The following is a 19,703-nucleotide window of genomic DNA, read 5'->3' on the forward strand; positions in this document are numbered from 1 at the left end:
CCACTCAATCCCTCCCTGCATCGCACGCCCCCTACCACAACAAAAGAGCCGGCGTAAGGTCTCGTCCTGGGCATCCCTTCCGCTGGGCGGGGACAATAAGTAGAGTGGCCACGATCTAATGTGTTGTCCATCTTTGTAAGTTTCCGCATTCTTTGGGGACACACTAAGACTATTAAAGTAGGTGACACCCGACGACACCTCACCACGTCTTTGGGGAGATTTCGACTTTTCTTCAGCGCCCATTTGGTGACCACAATGGTCCATTAAGACCTGTGACCACAACATTTTAACGTTTTTGAACATCCATTGAACGGAAACGGAGCTGTACGACTCACTGTGAAATAAGCAGAGTAACTAAAATATTATTACAAACGTTGTGATTTATCCCAATATTTTTCATTTGAGAAAAATAAAGCAGATAAGGACTGCCCTATGCAAGGATTAGATGGCTGATGTTGTATTCTGCATCTGTAAATGTGTATATATACACTCATTTACATGTGCACATTTACAGATGTATTCTGATACTGATAGTATGCATCTTGATGACAGGAGATAAGAGTTATTTTAAGCATAGTGCTGTTATTTTATTCACTGTTAACAGTCAGGAGGTGTCTTCATATGGCTAGTTTATTGCTGTTAGTCTTTGTGGGGTATATGGCTGGTTAATAAGGGCCATGGCACAACAAAATAAACTATACATTAATTAAGGTGGTGGTATTTTTTGGTGCTGATTGAACTGTGCCGTCCTCCTGCCAGAATATCATTAAGTATCCGTAGGTGACCAGGGTAAGAGGATAGTTATATAGCCTTGATGGAGGGTAGATGGCAGGCGATACAATAAGTTGCAGTTTACTTTTACAGCGAGCAGACAGACCCAAACCAGACAGTAATGAAGGAGGTAAGAATGGGCTCTATAATTGATGTGTGTATGGTCAGTCTAATATTGATACTGTGAATTGAACAACACTTCTTTCACAAGTGCTGCAAAACCATGGTAATGTTATTCTTTCCACATAAACAAATTGGATCGAATAAATGCCAGAAATGTTTAAATGACATTTGCAAACAATGCAAGGAAAATTAAACCTAAGCATAGCTATTCTTACAATAGACTTTTGGACTATAGTTGATAAAATATTTAAAAAGCAAAGTACAGAATACTGTGGTGTTTTTTTATTTTATTCAGCTGATACATTTCTTAGAATGAGCTGCTGAATTACAGGTATAAATGTCCAGCATATCATTTCAAGACAATCTCAAATTATGAAGATTTGTGCAAAAGAAGAATTTAAAAAGCACCAATGATCCGTCTCAGCCAGCTAAGGCAATCATGTTAAATGTTGATGATAGGCTACTAATTGCAAGTGTTTACCATATAAATAGGAAGAATGTATAATACACTAACTTTCTTAAAACCCCTTTACATTGTTCACAAACAGTGTGTGGATTACAATATGCAGAAAACCCTAGACTCAAAAGGAACCTTGACATTTTGTACTACAAACTGTAAATCGCTCTTGATAAGTATGTTTGCTAAATGACTAAAATTTATAATATACTCCACAAAGTAATGAAAGAATAATGTCTACCCTTTTCTGGAACATCTGCAATGTTTGGAATGTTCCAGGTTTTGTATGGGAGGTGGCTACTGATCGGCAGGTGAGTAATTAATCTTCAAGACTAAACATAACAATGTTCATTCATCCAAACTACTCTATGCTAAGACAGAATGCTCCCTGAGACCTTTCTGAATCCCCTGTTCTTGGTTGGCCGTTACACATACACACAACACTACAGTACTGAGTTGCTTTGGGATGGAAAAAAACTAAATGCACTGCTCTCAATACTGGTCCGTATTCACAATCTTAGAGTAAGACTGCAGATCTAGGATTCAGTCGCATGATCCACAAAATTATGATTTAAAATGCAAAATGGATGGTAGTTTAGCCCTCCCACTTTGAAATTATTTGTGAACACTAGCCAATCAAAATGTATCTTGAGCAAGCCTAACATTGCTGAGCAGCTACATGTTGATTTTCCTTGAGCCTCAAAACAAAATTGACTGGACAAAGCGATAGCTCAGAAAGCAATTGCTCAGTGCTAAAGTGCTTGGGCAGGAAAGCCAGCCACCCAACATAATGCCCCTTTATTAGAACACCAGAAATAGATCTAAAGCACGTCATATGAGTTTCAGTGCTGTGTTGAATATCAAGACTGTACCTGAGACTGAATCACAACAATGATCTGAAACCAGCACGGCCAGTATGTTGTACATAGTTTTATACAAATAAGGAACAGGCCACGTCTAGCATGGCCTTACATGAGGGCCCTTTACCCTATCACTGCCAACAGGAAAGGATTAGGTTAATTCCATGAGATTAGGGTTTTAAAACAGATTGGGTATTCTCTCCTCCAATGACAAAAGCTCAACAACTCAAATGGGATTCCCTTAAGTACAAGCAGTGTGCATTCAGTGAGCACCTTTAAAAGGTCAGTGATGATAGGTCAACATTAGCTGTGTCCGAATAGATCACATTGTTGTGGGGTTGAATCCACTGAATCAAATTACAGACCATTAGAGCATAGGAATATTCAAATACAAAAAAAGGCTGTTGGCTATAAAAGGCATTACAGCGTAATAAACTGCTGCTATGAAAACCAACAGAAAAATATTTCAGATAATCATGATATAAATTTCAAAATATATAAATACATGTATCATTACACAATAAACGTCTCTGTAAACAAAATTACAATTGTCCAAAAGAAGTTGCATGACTCAAGCATCAATTTCCATGGGCTTGTGTGGAGCCAGATGACTAAGAAATACATTTATCTTCTTCACCAATAATATATGGAATGAAGTTTGATGCCCTCACATAATGGCAGAGCGATTCCCTTTGTCTTCTTTTTGTATAGTTGTCTTGTGGTCCTGAATATAGGCTCTTATCCTGGCTCTATGAGTCCAAAGGAATGGATCAGGAGCCTAAGGGCTGGATCTATTCCTCTTTAGCTGAAACAGACAGGCCCGATGTTGAAGCCAAACTCATGTGTGATGTTTCCACCCCCAAACACTGCCACATCTCTCACAGGAAGCAGGTTAAGGTCCTCAAACTCAAACACAGACTCGCGGGGCTTCAGCGAGTCCACCTCTTCTCCAGGCTGCCACAACACAAATCAGTAACACAGTTGAATCAGTAACAAAGTTGTATAAGCAACATAGTTGTATTAGCAGCACAGTAAAATGTGCTGCTTAATTCAGGATAGCCTGGCATAAACATAATAGTTCCTTTTTAAAAAGTGTGGAAATATTTGATTACATTTCAGTCCATAACATAAAAATCAATGTACCATGCAGTCTTGAAGTGCTCCCAAGAAACTCTGCTTCCTTGTGTCTGCCAGGAACCTGACCTCTCTATCTGAGAGGCCCAGCCTGTGTCCTGGGTGGCAGGAGTAGGTGATCTTCTGCACTGCTCTCCAACTCTGCAACCTCAAGAAACGCATCTGGACCACACTGGCCCCTGGGTAATAGAACTACCAGAGGAGAGAAGAGAAAGAAAAATTCTGCTTTGTACCTTTGTTATGAAAGTCTGAGGGACATTACAAATGGGAACTTAAAAAAACAAATAAACTATGTATGATGCTAGAAATGGAACACTGAGTGAATAGTTGATGCTGGAGAGACAGCATGACAGGCTGAAATAAGATCAAACAGGAAAATGATACTATTTTGTACATTATATTATAAACTGGGTGGTTATAAAACCTGAATGCTGATAGGCTGATAGTTGTGTTGTATGAGATATAGTTTTTCTGCTCTATCTGCTTGAGTAACTTGTTTAGTAGGAACAAGGAATCTCGGGGGTTTGTCATAAATTCAATAAATGTATAATGGCTAATAGCTGTACAATACAGTGGCAATATACCACAACTAATAGAGTCGTGCCTAAGAAAAACTCTTAGCCGTAGTATATTGGCCATATCACATTGCCTATTGTTGTTGCCATTATCAGCCTCTGAGACATTAGTCCAGTGTCCTGTAATGATTATGAAGTTTTCATAATAAATATTTTGCCTCCCCTAATATACAGCTCCAGAAAAAATTAAGAGACCACTGCACCTTTTTCTTTCCTTACCAAAATAGTTGAAAAGGATGGTTTTGAGTGAGGAACATAAGGGTTAAAATTAAGAGACTACTGAAAATGGAACGCAAATGGAAATGGAACTCAAAACTTCCCCTTTCAACTTTTTTGGAAACGAAAGAAAAAGGTACAGTGGCCTCTTAATTGTTTCAGGAGCTGTATAAAGTTGTCTTCCCACCAACATATGGTAAGTTTGTGCCCTACTGACTGAAGCACTGTAAAAAGTCTGTTTTATACAATTTATAATTAATAACCAAATTAAACAGTATCATAACTTTTAAACCATTCACAAGTAAAACAGAATCAAAGAGAAAACAGCCAACCTGGAATCCTTGTTCCTGTCTGCTGAGCCAGTGGAATGAGCTGTTTGTCTCTGGATCCTTTAGCCAGGCCTTCATGGGCATCTGCAGGTAGAAACCATGTTGGTTATGTTATGAGTAGACCTATGGGTATCACTGTAAGTATGAATATGACTGTAGACACTTGGATTCATTAACTGCTCACTTGTCACACTGCTTGATGGCATGCATTCTTAAAAGTGGACACTAATATCCAGAGGAATATAAAAAATGACAGTGCTTGTCCTTGATATTAGAATTCTGAAAAAAAAAGCAAATCAACTGGATTCCTAGTTCAGACAACATTTCATTATTCGGTACCCAGCTGTTGCATTTGGTATTGCAGGAATGAATGTTGGATAGAGTCGTGTGAGGGTGAGCAGTGAGGTGTGTGGGGTACTGATGATTTTGTCTACCTGAGCTTCTCGGGGGTAAAGGCAGGTCAGTACTGATGAGCCAGAAAAGTTGCAATAGGCCAAGAGAGCATCATTAGGGCTGCCCTGGTTAGGATCAATGTAATAAATCCCTGTACAGACAGACAGAAACCATACCTTCACAATCAGTGTACCTTCATTCTGACTTCTAATCTTCCTATGTATTAACTAATTTACCTATGATTTGACTCACATGGACAGTCCTTAAAAGCGAAAAACTAGCCATACAGTAGAAAACAAAATGTTTGTATACTTCACCATGTATGTACAGTGGATATAAAACGTCTACACCCAGTGGAAAAAGTTTTGACATTATTGATCTTTGTCTCATTCTTTTACATCACAAAACCTAGCATTTTAACAGGGGCGTGTAGATTTTTATATCCACTGTAATTTGAGAACAGCAATTTTTTATCTGCTTTGACAATCTGAGAGTCTGGAAATAGGGTGCTGTGGCCATTCTAATGAGTCATAATTTAAAAAGGTACAGTTTACAGCCTATTCACACTACATCAGTTGTCGTGAACACAATTTATTTCAAACAATATTAACACAACATGTCAATATTTTTTTTTATTCACACCAGCAATGAGAAACTCTCACTCTGTCATAAGGTGAAACACATTCGTACGCAGAGCTTTGGCCAGACCGCTGACATGGACCCCGGCATTACCAGATGTTTTCAGTTGCCTCCCAACAAAATATTTTTTTCCTGATTCGGTTTATGGAGCTGGAAGGACTTACAGAAGCAGATACTCCATGTTACTTCTCACGTTGCTTCAATGGATGTTGGGCGAGACGTTGTCTTAAGATCTTAGTAACCGCGGGTAGTATCGATCTCAAGTGTCCCATGTTACCACATTTTTGGCTGTTTACATTATTTAAAAAATTACCTCTGATGTAGCTCTGGTATTAACTCTGGTTCCTCTAAATCAAACTATTGCAGTGTAGCATGAGACAGAAGGTTTCTGACCGCTGGTGTATTCTGGATGGCAGAGCCACAGCTCCAGGCAGGTGGTGGCAGGGTGCTCTTTGCTCCCGTCCGGAGGATCCACCAGCAGCCTCAGGTCCTGCTGCAGGGAATCCAGCAGTGTCTGAATCAGGGGGTAGTTGGGCTTGTCTGAAAGGTACACCAGGTCCTACAGTGGTGGTGACATCATGTAATCATTATAGAGTTATTCCTGTCACTGTTTCATCCAATATTCTGAATCCCAAAAGTAGTCCATTTGGCTATAGACCCTTGCTAATGGTGAATGACTTGCCTTGAGTTGTGTGACGGTCATGTTCAAAGTAGGACCAGGAAGTCCTGGAAGTCCAGGTGCCCCCTGAAACAAATGCAACAAAAGAGTGGGACCAAGATCCCATCATTTCTTTAACACCCCAGTAATTATCAGGTTTTCCTCCAACCAGGATTTCTTGAAAAGCCGAAAGTTTTCGTTCCTCAATGTTGGGCCATTCTTCTTAGTATAATTTTTCAAGGTCTCTTAACAGCAAATTTTAAGTCTTGCCACAGATTCTCAATTGGTTTAAGGTCTGGGCTTTGACTGGGCCATTCTACAATACTTATTTCTTTTAACCACTCCAATGTAGCATTGTCTCTGTTTAAGGTCATTGTCTTGATGAGAGGTGACCTCTTCCTGCAAAAGCTCCAACGGTACTTTGCAGACTGTGATGTAGTTTTTTAATATAATATTTTGCTCCATCCATCTTGCCTTTAGCATTATGCATGCAAGGCAAAAGGTAAAGTATTGGTCTCATCTGACAACAGAAACTTTTGACACGTCTTTGCTGCTACCACATGCCGTAAGGAAAAACTTCAAAACAAGATTTGACAGATTGATGTGACAGATTTTCAACAATGGCTTTGTCCACACAACTCTTACATATAGCACAGCTTTGTGAAGTTGCCAAGTAATGGTTGACCTATGAAAAGTTTAGAATATCCTGGCGGTGGAACTTTGCAGCCCCTTCAAATTATCCATTGGCCTCTTTCTGGCTTCTTGGACCACTGACTCAGTCCCAGTAACTCAGTTTCATTGGTAGTTTCTTGGCGTAGTCATGGTTGTGCCAAAAATCTAGGTTCTCCCAAGATTTTTTTTAAAGCTCCTTGATCGTTTGGATATGCTCTTTACCATACCGAATGGCCTTTCAGAATATATTTAATCTGAGATCATGTTAGACTTTAATGGACTTTAATCAACTAGTTATGTTGATTAAAGTTAAATATTTATGCAAATCAAGCCTTAATACTTTGTGAAGTTAGTGACTTAATATCCCTATTAAATCCATTTTAGGTTCAGATTGTAACACTAAATGAGTGAAAATACAGTACTTCCACTGTAAAACCAGTTCTACTTACCGGTAGGCCTCTCTGTCCAGGTTGCCCAGGAAATCCCTCAAAGCCCTTCAAACCCTAGAGACATCCAGACCATGTAGTCATGAGATAAGTGTTTTTTTTTTTACCATTCCATAACTGCAGTGGCATATTAAAATCCATTTTGATCTAGCCATTATATCCTACCTTTTCTCCAAATAAACCCTACAGAAGAAGAAAGAATAAAAAGAGGTGAGTTTTACTATCAGTAGTGAAGCACACCTCTATACATTATCTGCTGTAACCTTTCAGAGCCATTACTCACTAGTTTACGATCACATTAGTTAGATTGATTTTAAGACCTAAGGCAATGTCGTCTTCAATGACCATGAGTTAAATCTACTACTTAACTTAAAGACATTGTCAGAATAAACATTTTAAGGAAATAGACTAATGACCACAGCGTTATATAGGAATTAGGGACATTATCCTAATTACCATAATAACTTCTCAACGTATTCACAGTCCTGTTAATAGGGGGTAATTTACATGGCTAAAAGATGGCTTTAATGGTTTAGTGATGGTATGACATCACACTGGCACCGATTCCATATATAGTGCAACGTTTTAAGAGGAGCCGAATGAGCCTTGGTGAAAGTATTGCACAGAAAGAAATTTGGTTTCCCTTGAAAGGGCTTGGGGCTCTGCGATGATCCAGAAAGGGTTACTTACAGGTAGTCCTGGCAACCCAAGATTTCCTCTTGGCCCAGATGGTCCAATATTCCCCTGGTGGAAAATAATAGACAATATTAAAAAATGTTGGCTGTAGATGATTGGAGATGATGGCGTTGTGCAGGGATAGCAATGTGTTACCAGCTCTCCCTTTGGGCCTGGCTGTCCTGGCACCCCAACAGGACCCCGACCCCCCTGTAAAAACATAAAGCACAGCTCATTTACTACTATAACAGCACAGTATTTTACAACCTCATACTTCTGACTGTTCCTAAACCTGTCTGAACATTCTTGTTCCATGTTAAAACAAACAATAGGGCTTGGTGGCAATGCCCCATCGAAAAATTGCAGATTCTGAATCAGTTAAAATTTTTATGTTGTAATTTAATGGACATGGGACATCCAACTTCAGCAGTCTGGCTTTATGAATGCCAGACGTTCTCTACTGAGAACATACCTTTGGGCCGTCCCTCCCTGGTGGACCGAGCAGTCCCATGTCTCCCTTTACTCCCTGTGGGGAGGAACACAGAGTGTTGAGCCTTCAAAGAGCATCTCTCTCTAAATTCACTTCTATCAATAATTCATACCTCGATCCCCTTTTCACCCTGATCCCCGCCGTTTCCTCGCAAGCCTGGCATTCCCTGAAAGAGAAAAGACATCAATCAAGTGAAAATCAATCAGCAGATCTAAAGCGTTATCATGCAACATTTCACTGCTTTAAACATATTTTTCTTGCTAATCAAATAACAGTGCTGACACAGAAGTTCATCAGACAGTTTTTTCTGTCTGCCTTTGAATGATAAACTGGTGAAACAGAGAGTAGCCGATGACAGTCCTAATTGAGGAGACAGTATACATCTGTGGGACTTACTATAGACCCCGCCCATCCTGGCAGGCCAATCAATCCCACACCGCCCCTCTCTCCCTGTGGGAAGGGCAGGAAACAACATTGGTGTGTGTGTGTTTTGCATGCATGTTTACATGTAGCAAGGCTCAAGTCACACCATGAAAACACAACTCGGTCTCACATTTGGCTGGTTTTAACAATAAAATAATTCCTTCATCAACAAATTCTCACCCGAGTGTTTTATCTTTATTATTATGTTTAAGGCATTTTCTTTTTGGACAGGAAAGTAGAAAAAGAGGGAACAAGAGTAAGGGTCTGGTTTTGTAACCGACACGTAGCAGTACATGTGGACCGATAGTAGCAGCTTAAACCACTGGAACACACTAGGCCACCAAAAAAAAAAAGACTATTCATCTGACTACCTGTGCAAACAGCCATTTCCTATCAGGGAAAACCTCAAAAGCACAGGAGTTTGTCAGAAATAGCATTTACATAAATAAAAGAACCCCTATGTTACTGACCCGTATACAGTATACATACATGAACCCAAGAAGTTAAATTCATCAAAATATTTTTGACCGTTCATCAGTTCTGATGACTGATGCAAATGTGTGGTCCTTTGCATCACCCAACCTCTGACCTTTGGTCCTCTCTCTCCTCTTGAGCCCCTTATTCCAGACTTGCCTCTTTTCCCCTGTGGATGTGTAAAATGTTGGTGAATAAGTCAATACACACAGGATAAGACACAATATATGTGTCCCAAGTCCCAAATAAAACTATTGTTGAGCGCACTACAGTGTGTAGGGAACAGGGAGCCCTTTGGGAAGCATCCCTCATCTTTCATTCCTTAACAGTAAATAATGCATGTTTTCCAAAAAAGAATTCACTATGAAAATGGCACTGTGAAATTCAAAGGGGAGCTCTTACACTCCTTCCAATGTGACCTGTCTTTCCAGGCAATCCATCTCTGCCATCATCTCCCTGTAGAGAAAACACAGCGTCAACAATCCGGAGGATCTAATCTAGCTCCGCTATATACACTCATGCCCCCAGAGAGCTGAGCAGAATGCAGGAAAGTGCCAGACCTGAGAGGGTTTCAAAGTACAAAGCAGAGAGGAGATTAGACATTAATAAAAAGACAGAGGATGGTGATCTCACCTTCTCTCCTTTCATTCCTAGTTTTCCTTCAAGTCCTGGGAATCCCCTGACACCCTGCAACATGACAGAATGAGAACATCTAGTTGACCTTTTGGTAGTAATAATAGTTTTATAACATTTGACAGGTACATTTTAACAATAAACTCAGAGGGTATAATGCAGTTATACTACGCTACTCCACTGTGCCCCAGCACTGTGCCCCTCCACTGTGCCCTACTCCAATGTGCCCCAGCACTGTGCCCTACTCCACTGTGCCCCAGCACTGTGCCCCTCCACTGTGCCCTACTCCAATGTGCCCCAGCACTGTGCCCCTCCACTGTGCCCTACTCCACTGTGCCCCAGCACTGTGCCCCTCAACTATGCCCTACTCCACTGTGCCCTACTCCACTGTGCTCCTCCACAGTGTTTTTGTACTCACCATCACCCCTGGGGGTCCTTCGGGCCCCTGGGCTCCCACCTCACCCTGTGGACCCTGTGGTGAGACATGAACAAACAAATAAACAACAATAATGAAAACAGAAGCAAAGAGGTCAAGTCCCAGACATGTTTGATTTGACCATAAGTAGTGGACTAGTTAAGTGTACAAACAGTTCTGAAACCAGGCTAAGATGTTTCTACTATTTACCTCTAAACCAGGAAGTGCCGGGGGTCCTTTGATGCCTTGCAGTCCGTCAAGGCCCTAAAGAGACAATCACATAAAACATATTGTAGACTTGTGCATTTCACATTTCATGCATAGTACCAGGTATTATGAAAACTATACTCCTAATAGAGCCAGGCACTGAACTGGGGTTAAATACTTTCCTACTGACCACGGAACTTAGTCACTACATGGGTTCACCTGTTCTCCTGGCTGGCCTGGTTCCCCTGTCTCCCCTTTGTCCCCATCTGGTCCTGGTTCACCTTTGAGGCCCAAGGCTCCGTCAAGCCCAACCTTCCCTAATGAACCCTGTACCAGACACCAAACCAAGACATTAATTAAGACTGTTATTTGTACCAGAATCACTGGAAATAAAGCTGACTTGACTACACTTTGGTCTGAGACAAACTGACCTGTGGTCCTGGCTTCCCTGGGTCACCTCTGACCCCTGAGACTCCAGCCGCTCCCTGAGAATATGACAGGACAATATTTTGAAACTCAAATCAAGCTAAAGGACAAAAGACAAATGCCATTCACACATACATTACAGGAGTTATTATGTCATGAAGCTAACGTTACCGAAAACCCTTTTTCCCCAGCAGGTCCAATAGCACCGTTAGGCCCAGACTCCCCCTGGAGAGAGAGCAGATGGGAGTAACAGATTGAAGCTGCTGTTAAGTAATTGCTTGGGTTTTTTGGTGCGGAGTAGTAGAAGCGTTTATAATTTCCCTATGCTAAATTGCTCTTTCATTTGGTGTGCAGGCCAGTGAATCAAGTGATTACCTTCTCTCCGTGAGGTCCATCTGGCCCTGGAGACCCCCTGGGTCCCATGATACCCTGGAAGAAGCAGAAGAGTTACCAAACACCCTGACAACAGAAACCATCTACACTCTATTCCTTACAGTACATCCCATTTACTGCATTTGAAACCAGCATTCACTCGCAACAAATGCTGGGTTGCAGGCATTTGGTCACTTTGCTGGGTTGCTTTCTTAAAAAAGGAAGGCTGGGTTGTTGATGCTTGGTTATTGATACTGGATTATTTAGCAATGGATGAGGTCAGAATAGTGGAGTTATGGTTTAGCATTGGAATGGCTTTGAAATAACAATTGTTGTTTTTGGCCAATCTGTTCTGGTTTGTTTTCATTAAATCTTATGGTTGAACACAGACAGTTTTGAAACTTCAGTGAGGCTTACAGAGGAGTATTATTGACTGTTTACATTTGGATGTTGGAAAAATGATCATTTGATTACTATTATGTAATAAATAATGCTAAAGATAATAATAAACATATTTAGGAAACATTTTATTTGCTGTGTACAAACTAACAAGTGACATTCACTCTCATGGATAACCAGAAATAATTATCTGAAAGCCATGCCTCAAATACATCTTTAATCTGATTGGCTGCCACTATTAAACATTCATGTTGCTTAATAATTTTAACTAAACTGCTTTTGTTTAGTTAAAATGTGTTCCCTCTCCCTTCTACTCCCTTCTACTCCCTTCTACTGATTTTCACCAGAAAGCTATCTCACATGGGTCATTAAAAGATTTACTCAAATCAGTATTTTTATTTATCAATATCTTCATTTCCAGTCAACATTCTACAAATCTCCAGTTCAATCTCCTATCTCAATGAATAATGCATGTTTCGACATGTGCCTAAATTAATCAAGTTGGATCACATTTGGTTTTGGTATTTGGCCCAAGTGTTAGGATTGCAACTGGTGGAAAATAACAAAATCTACTTGCATACAAACACTGTAGTATCTAAAAACACATCCTACATACCCTGGTTATCAGTGAATCAGAACAACCCAGTTAATTATGATGATTATACCACTTCCTGACTCACTTGTAGCCCTGACAAGCCTGCAGGTCCTCTTCCTCCCATTAGTCCTGGTTGGCCCTGGTGGACACAGCATAAAAGTGGCACCCATTTATCAAATTGTTTATCAAAAAATAACATTAAATAACACAGTATATTCAATGTCATCATTCCAAAGTGTATTGTACATAAGCTAAAATGTACAGCTTATTATCAAATAACTCACCCCAAGTCCAAAGTGTCCCTTCTCTCCTTTTGGTCCCTTCTCCCCATTTTCCCCCAAGGCCCCCCATGGACCCTCCCGCCCTGTGGGCCCCAGAGGCCCCACATCACCCTGCAAATAACAACCAGTCAGTCTGACATCACTGTAATCAATGTAATTTATAATAGATTCAACCCCCTTAATATTGTAATGGGTAATGTGCAGATTATCTTCCTGTGTTTTATTTACTGTTGACATTGATTGGTATGCAATAAGCATGACTGTATATTCAGGAAGTAATTAGATAGATGTATTCATTTTAATGACAGATGCATTCCAAATATGAGTATAGCATGTGTCAAAGAAATGATTTCGGTACGAGTTAACATAGTTTTTAAGATTAAGTATTTTTACTATGTAGTTACTTTAACATATTGAGAATGTTCATTAAGCATTCCCTCTGCGTGTTCTAAATGTCTCCCTGATGCAACTTTTAATTACCTTATAATTAAACCTGAATTTTCTTGTGATTGATGTTATCAATGCCATTTTCTATTTCTCCAAAAATATGTGCTCAGAATATAAAAATAACAAACTGGGTATTCTGGGAAAGAGGATGGACTAAAGACAAGCTTATCAACTAATCAGATATGTGTATTGAGCTTTATATTCAAATACATTTCGTAATCAATGATTCAGACTTTTTAAACACACACAATGATTTATTAGACACAAAGTGACAAAAGTTTTTTTGTGAAATACTGCATGGGGTTTTAAAAATACACTGTGTATTCTACTAACACAGCATACAGTCCCCTCCAAACGGCAAGATAAATCCCTTTGTTTTTGTTGTTCACTGAAGACATTTTGGTTTAAGATCAAAAGATGAGTATGAGACAAGAGTTCAGAATTTCAGCTTTTATTTCCTGGTATTCACATCTAGATTTGTATAACAACTTGGACATATCACAGTTTGTATTAGACCACAGCATTTTTAGGTGAGCAAAAGTATTGGAACAAATAATCTTAAAGAAAATAACATTTAATATTTGGTGCCATAACTGCCTCAAGCCTGCGACCCATTGACATCACCAAACTGTTGCATTTGTCATGGTACGTTGAGCAGCAGCGCCACCGTTCCTTGCACCCTCAGTTGCCATCACTAACGAACACATCCCGGACTTGTTTTCTGTCACATGTCTTTAATCATCGTTCACACCAGGTCCCTATCTACTCATTAGTAAGTGTTTAAATGTTTCCCCTCTGCTCCCCACATTGTGGATCATTGTTGTTGCTGCATGTTACCAGTGAGCGTTTCTGTTTGCTGTTGAAAGATTTAGCCCCTTTGTTTTCATTAAGTTTGTTTTGCATTAAATACCCCTACATCGACTATATTTGCCTGTGCCTGGTTCCTCCACTACCACCAACCGTTACAGCATTCTTCATTTGTGATGCTATTCCAGGTTTCTACCACAGCTTCTTTCAGTTCTTGTTTGTTTTGGGGTGTTTCTCCCTTCAGTCTCCTTAAGGAGGTGAAATGCAGGCTCTATTGGGTTAAGGTCAGGTGATTCCACTTTTTTCCCCTGATGAAGTCCTTTGTTTTGTTGGCAGTGTGCTTTGGGTCATTCTGCTGCTACCATCATCAGTTACATTATCAATAAATATTAATGAGCCTGTTCCAGAACCAGCCATGCACACCCAAGCAATGACATTACCTCCACCATGCTTCATGGATGAGCTTGTATGCTTCGGATCATAAGCAGTTCCTTTCTTTCTCCAAACTTTGGCCTTTCCATCACTTTGGTAGAGATTAATCTTGGTCTCATCAGTCCATAAATTTATGTTCCAGAACTTTTGCGTCTCATCTCTATACTTTGCCAATTTCAATCTGGCCTTCCGATTCTTACTGTTGATGAGTGGTTTGCATCTTGTGGTGTGGTCTCTCTTTCTGCTCTGAGTCTTCTTCGAACAGTACCTTCACCTCTGCACTGTGGAGGTCATAGGTTATGTCATGTTTTGGGGGTTTTCTTCACAGCTCTCACAGTATTTCTATCAACTACTGATGATTTCCTTGGCCGACCTGTCCCACGTCTGTTGCTCAGTACACCAGTAGTTTCTTTAGTTTTCAGGACATTCCAAATTGTTGTGCTTGCTATGCCCAATGTTTGTCCAATGGCTCTGGTCGATTTTCCTTCTTTTCTCAGCTTGACAATGGCTTGCTTTTCTCCCATAGACAGCTCTCTGGTCTTCATGTTGTTTTTTTTTAGCAGAAAATGCAGTCTTTATAGGTTTAAACCAAGGATGAAAACATAGACTAGTCATGCAGAGCAATTTAATGTTTGAACAATCAACCTAAAAGGCAACACCTGGGCAACAAGAAACATCTGTCAGTCACATGTTCCAATACTTTTGCTCACTTGAAAAATGGGTGGGTTTGAACAAAGGGTGGTATGTCATGAGTTTTTTAACACATCTACATGTGAATACCAGGAAATAAAAGCTGAAATTCTGAACTCTTGTCTCATACTCATCTTTTGATCTTAAACCCAAATGTCTTCAGTGAACAACAAAAACAAAGGAATTTGCCTTACCGTTCCAATACTTTTGGAGGGGACTGTATGAGCTTTAATAAATGGATAGATAGGTAGCATGGACAAGTGTTGGTTTACCTTCTTCCCTTTGGGACCTGAGCCACCATCAAGACCAGGAAGTCCAACATTACCCTAAGAAGGAGACATGTCTGTATTGTACACTGCAGAATATACTGTGTGCTCAGGTAAAAGTATATGTGCATATGTGAGAATCTACGGCTCATGCTTCAGATATCTGCAATAGGACTCTAATGCCATAGGCAGGTGACATTCTCACCTCTTTTCCCATTGGCCCAGGAGAGCCTTGCAAGCCTTTGAGCCCCTGTAGACCTCGATCTCCAGCATGTCCTGGAGGACCCGGCTTCCCACAAGACCCTAGGTCCCCCTAGAATACACGTGTAACAAAAAGTGAAAAAATGCTAAAGAGATATTCAATCTTTTGTTGTTCATATTTTTGAGGCAGCAAAGTGCAAAAGGTTGAGGAGAGAGTGTTTGCTGATAGACCACTGGGCTGGAAACAACCCCAAGCTCAATGAACAGTCCATTTCGCTATTCCTTCTACCCTCACTTACGCTCCACCCAAGTCTACGTGGGTGTGATGTCATCCAGCTATTCACAGCTGTTGTCATGCTGAAGGAATAACAATAAATAGTTCCATTCATTGGAAACGGTGAACAAGTATTTGATCAGGTAGTCATTTCAATGACATCCGTTGGCCATGACATCAGAGTCTGTAAATCAGCTGAGCAAGTTGAGAAGACTTGCTTTTAATTGGACAATCGGAATTGCCCCATAGTGTCACAATCGCTAACCTGTTCTCCTTTTGGTCCTTGTGGCCCCTCCAACCCTGATCGGCCAGGAGGACCCTGGAAACAGGAGAAGGGAAGATAATTGCCAGGAAGCTCACCAGCCATATTCCATAGGGTTACTGCTAGAAATCCTACAAACCTTTTCCCCGTCCAGTCCAGGAGGACCAAGATCACCTGGAGGTCCGAGCATCCCCTGTGAAGTACCAAAACAATGTGCTGGCAATAAGCAAGAAATACATAATTCATAGACCAGAATTTCTTGAAAAGGTTATGACAAATTTTCCACCCATGATAAATGATTGGCATCATGTTGTTTTACTTGTACTTACCATTTCTCCTCTTTCCCCTGCTGGTCCTATTAGTCCATCAGCACCTACCACTCCCTAGGGAGTGAACCACATTAAAATGCAGAACGACACACTACAGTAAAGCAAAGCTAGAGAGCTGCGTTTGGCATCCCCACCCATGCCAAATAAGCATTAATTGGCTACAAATTGTAAACAGTCTAATAAATTGTTAATACACTGATTTATTTCCCCACTGAACCCTGACAAGAAATGCATCCAACAGGAACAAGAGACTTAATGTACCATGTAGACACTATATTTTAGCTTCTAAAGAGGTTCATCAGAGGTTGTGTAGAGAAAAGATGAGCGGCGGGAAGTCAGTACCCACTCACTGGTATTCCTGCTGGTCCGTCTGGACCTTCGGGCCCCACAGGCCCTTTGCTTCCTCTGGGTCCTGGCCTCCCTGTCGTTCCATCTGAGCCCTGGAGGCCCGGGGGACCCTGGAACACACGCCGGTGATTAGCTTCACATATGAAGCTTGTCGCCATAGTGTTTTGTGTCTAAACAGTTTGTCTGGCAAAACTAACTATATAATCAATCAAATTTATTTATAAAGCCCTTTTTACAACAGCAGTTGTCACAAATTACTTTACAGAGACACCCGGCCTTAAACCCCAAGGAGCAAACAACAGTAGTGTTGAATTTCAGTGGCTAGGAAAAACTCCACAAGAAGGCCAAATTTTAGGAAGAAACCTAGAGAGGACCCAGGCTCAGAGGGGTGACCAGTCCTCTTTTTGCTGTGCCGGGTGAAATATTAAGAGTCCAATTGGAATAATTAGTAAATGCATGTGGGCTAAATTCAGAGTCTACTTAAATTTAGACTAGGTCAGAAGTATGACCAGATGGACTAGGACAGGGACAGCAACGGGCCCTCCAAACCAGGTACTCCCCAGGTGTGGACCAGGACCTCATCTCCTCCTAAAATGTAAAACTGGAGGAGACTGAGAAAAGTTAGAAAGTGCATTCCTCATATCCCCCAGCACAATAATATAGCAGGGTAACACCTTGGAACTGAGACGGGGGGGTTCGGCGACACTGTGGCCCTACCCGGGGGAGGCCCCGGACAGGGCCCAACAGGCAGGAAATCAATCCACCCACATTGCCAGGCATCAACCAAAGGGACACCCACCAACCACAACCAGCCGAGTACAGCCCAATTGCACAAGTGCGCAACAGAGAGTCAACAACAAGCCAGTGACTCTTCCCCCGAAAGGCATTGGAGGGAGGGCATCCCAGTGGCGACGAGAGCCCACCTGGCAAGACAGCAAGAGTGGACAGTATCAAGCCTACTGGTCACCTTCACGCCCCCGGGCCAGGCTACACCTAATTGTAAACCGTGCTGTAGAGATGAGTTTTTAGTAGACACTTGAAAGTTTGCACTGAGTTCCACAGTAGTGGAGCTCTATGAGAAAAGGCCCTGCCTCCGGCTGTTTGTTTAGAAATTCTTGGTACAATTAAAAGGCCTGCATCTTGCGATCGTAGGTTACGTGTAGGTATGTATGGCTGGATCATTTCAGCAAGGTAAGTAGGAGCAAGTCCATGTATTGATTTATAGGTTAACAGTAAAACCTTAAAATCAGCCCTAACCCTAACAGGCAGCCAATGTAAGGACGCTATGACAGGAGTAATGTGTTCAAATTTTTTTGTTCTAGTTAGGATTCTAGCAGCCGTGTGCAGCACTAATTGAAGTTTATTTATTAATTTGTCTGGATAACCAGAGAGAAGAGCATTGCAGTAATCTAGTCTAGAAGTAAGGAAAGCATGGATTAATTTTTTTGCATCAGTTTTAGATTTTCGAAGATGAAAATAAGCAACTCTTAAGACATATTTTATATGTTCTTCAAAGGAGAATAATGGACATGTAAAGAATAGGTTGAGGCTGTTGAAGGAGAAGTGATGAGAAGTGATGTTCTGCTGTAACTTGCCTGTGGTCCCTCTACCCCTGTGGGTCCCAGATCTCCTAGACGACCCTGAGGAGAAAACACACATCATTGATAAATGAATTATGGACCACAGAATCGAGCCTATAACGAGAACATTGTAGTATTGTTTTTTTTAAATGTGATTCAAGGAAATGTGGTTTACCTGAGGTCCTGGAGGGCCTCTCTCCCCAGAAGGTCCTGGTAAACCCTAAAAAAAGAGAAACACCAACACAAGCTCAATACTCCTACCATCACTCAACCTAACATCAGTCATAGTAGGGGCTTACAAGAACCTCATATAAAAGACACTTACTGGTGGTCCAAGCTTCCCAGTCAAACCAGGCAGGCCTCTCACACCAGTATCTCCCTGGAACACCAAAACAAGGTCTCAAAGATGCTAAGCTATTGGGAACAAAGATACAGTGAATTTTAACTAAGGTGACTCCTTACCCTCTCTCCCATGGGACCTGTCATGCCACGCATTCCTGTGTTACCAGGGAAACCCTGAGGGGAAGAGACACCAGGTGAAAGCAGATGGGTATTACGCAGTTACGCACAGGATGGCATCAATATGGATTATGGACAGGCTGATATGGATCGTGTTGGTCCAAACTGCCCTGTTTACCCTACAGCAGCATCACTTACATACATGCCTACAGGACCCTGAGCCCCCTCCACACCTTCCTTCCCTGTGAAACCCTGGTGGAAACAAAGGTCGGCAAAACAAAAAAACAAAATACCCTAAAGACCAGTGCATAAACATAAAATATATTTGCAGTAAGTTGTATATCTAATTTTAATACTGTTATTTTGTATTTTCAGAATCCAAAATACTGGTTAAGGAGGCAAGTACCGCTCTTGACCAAGTACCTCCCTTAACCAAGTACATCCCCTAACCAAGTACCTCCCTTGACCAAGTACCTCCCTTAACCAAATACCACCCATAACCAAGTACATTCCTTAACCAAACACCACCCATAACCAAGTACATTCCTTAACCAAGCACCTCCCTTAACCAAATACCCGCCATAACCAAGTACCTTCCTTAACCAAGTACCCCCCTTAACCAAGTACCTCCATTAACCAAATACCCCCCTTAACCAAGTACTCCCCTTAACCAATTACCCCCCCCTTAACAACATTCTCTGTAATTGTAACATTTCCTTACCCTGATATGACTGTGACAGTGTTGTCCATACTGTACTTAACCTTCCTAACGTATCACTCACCCTCTCTCCTTGTGGCCCAGGGATCCCTGATGTTCCTCTGTGTCCAGGTGGGCCCTGATAATGAGACCACGTTTCACTAATTGCACAGTTTGAGATGACAGCTTACATTCCCAACATGAATATCCTTTTCAGACACTGAACAGTGATACAGACAACTACAAAT

The 19,703-nt window shown here is 41.2% G+C and overlaps 1 protein-coding gene across 3 annotated transcripts in view; it reads right to left on the minus strand.

The window, feature by feature from the left end:
* Positions 1-1,176: 1,176 nt before the first annotated feature.
* The window catches only part of si:ch211-196i2.1 (collagen alpha-1(I) chain), an 80,359-nt gene continuing 61,832 nt past the window's right edge, over positions 1,177-19,703 (minus strand). For all 3 annotated transcript variants that reach the window (XM_010877645.3, XM_020053053.2, XM_020053054.2), the window contains 36 exons: positions 19,541-19,594; positions 18,957-19,010; positions 18,762-18,815; positions 18,625-18,678; positions 18,475-18,519; positions 18,315-18,359; positions 16,722-16,829; positions 16,372-16,425; positions 16,182-16,235; positions 16,046-16,099; positions 15,511-15,618; positions 15,312-15,365; positions 12,667-12,774; positions 12,468-12,521; positions 11,392-11,445; positions 11,188-11,241; positions 11,022-11,075; positions 10,810-10,917; positions 10,594-10,647; positions 10,387-10,440; positions 9,969-10,022; positions 9,738-9,791; positions 9,451-9,504; positions 8,835-8,888; positions 8,551-8,604; positions 8,421-8,474; positions 8,105-8,158; positions 7,964-8,017; positions 7,439-7,456; positions 7,277-7,330; positions 6,180-6,242; positions 5,891-6,056; positions 4,900-5,009; positions 4,469-4,549; positions 3,355-3,537; positions 1,177-3,165 (listed from right to left, as the gene is read on the minus strand). In XM_010877645.3, coding sequence (XP_010875947.3) covers positions 3,013-3,165; positions 3,355-3,537; positions 4,469-4,549; positions 4,900-5,009; positions 5,891-6,056; positions 6,180-6,242; positions 7,277-7,330; positions 7,439-7,456; positions 7,964-8,017; positions 8,105-8,158; positions 8,421-8,474; positions 8,551-8,604; positions 8,835-8,888; positions 9,451-9,504; positions 9,738-9,791; positions 9,969-10,022; positions 10,387-10,440; positions 10,594-10,647; positions 10,810-10,917; positions 11,022-11,075; positions 11,188-11,241; positions 11,392-11,445; positions 12,468-12,521; positions 12,667-12,774; positions 15,312-15,365; positions 15,511-15,618; positions 16,046-16,099; positions 16,182-16,235; positions 16,372-16,425; positions 16,722-16,829; positions 18,315-18,359; positions 18,475-18,519; positions 18,625-18,678; positions 18,762-18,815; positions 18,957-19,010; positions 19,541-19,594 — 2,538 coding nt within the window. In that variant the 3' untranslated portion in view covers positions 1,177-3,012. The remainder of the gene's footprint in view (positions 3,166-3,354; positions 3,538-4,468; positions 4,550-4,899; positions 5,010-5,890; positions 6,057-6,179; positions 6,243-7,276; positions 7,331-7,438; positions 7,457-7,963; positions 8,018-8,104; positions 8,159-8,420; positions 8,475-8,550; positions 8,605-8,834; positions 8,889-9,450; positions 9,505-9,737; positions 9,792-9,968; positions 10,023-10,386; positions 10,441-10,593; positions 10,648-10,809; positions 10,918-11,021; positions 11,076-11,187; positions 11,242-11,391; positions 11,446-12,467; positions 12,522-12,666; positions 12,775-15,311; positions 15,366-15,510; positions 15,619-16,045; positions 16,100-16,181; positions 16,236-16,371; positions 16,426-16,721; positions 16,830-18,314; positions 18,360-18,474; positions 18,520-18,624; positions 18,679-18,761; positions 18,816-18,956; positions 19,011-19,540; positions 19,595-19,703) is intronic.

The sequence above is a fragment of the Esox lucius genome, chromosome 14 (assembly GCF_011004845.1).
Source record: "Esox lucius isolate fEsoLuc1 chromosome 14, fEsoLuc1.pri, whole genome shotgun sequence".
NCBI lineage: Eukaryota > Metazoa > Chordata > Actinopteri > Esociformes > Esocidae > Esox > Esox lucius.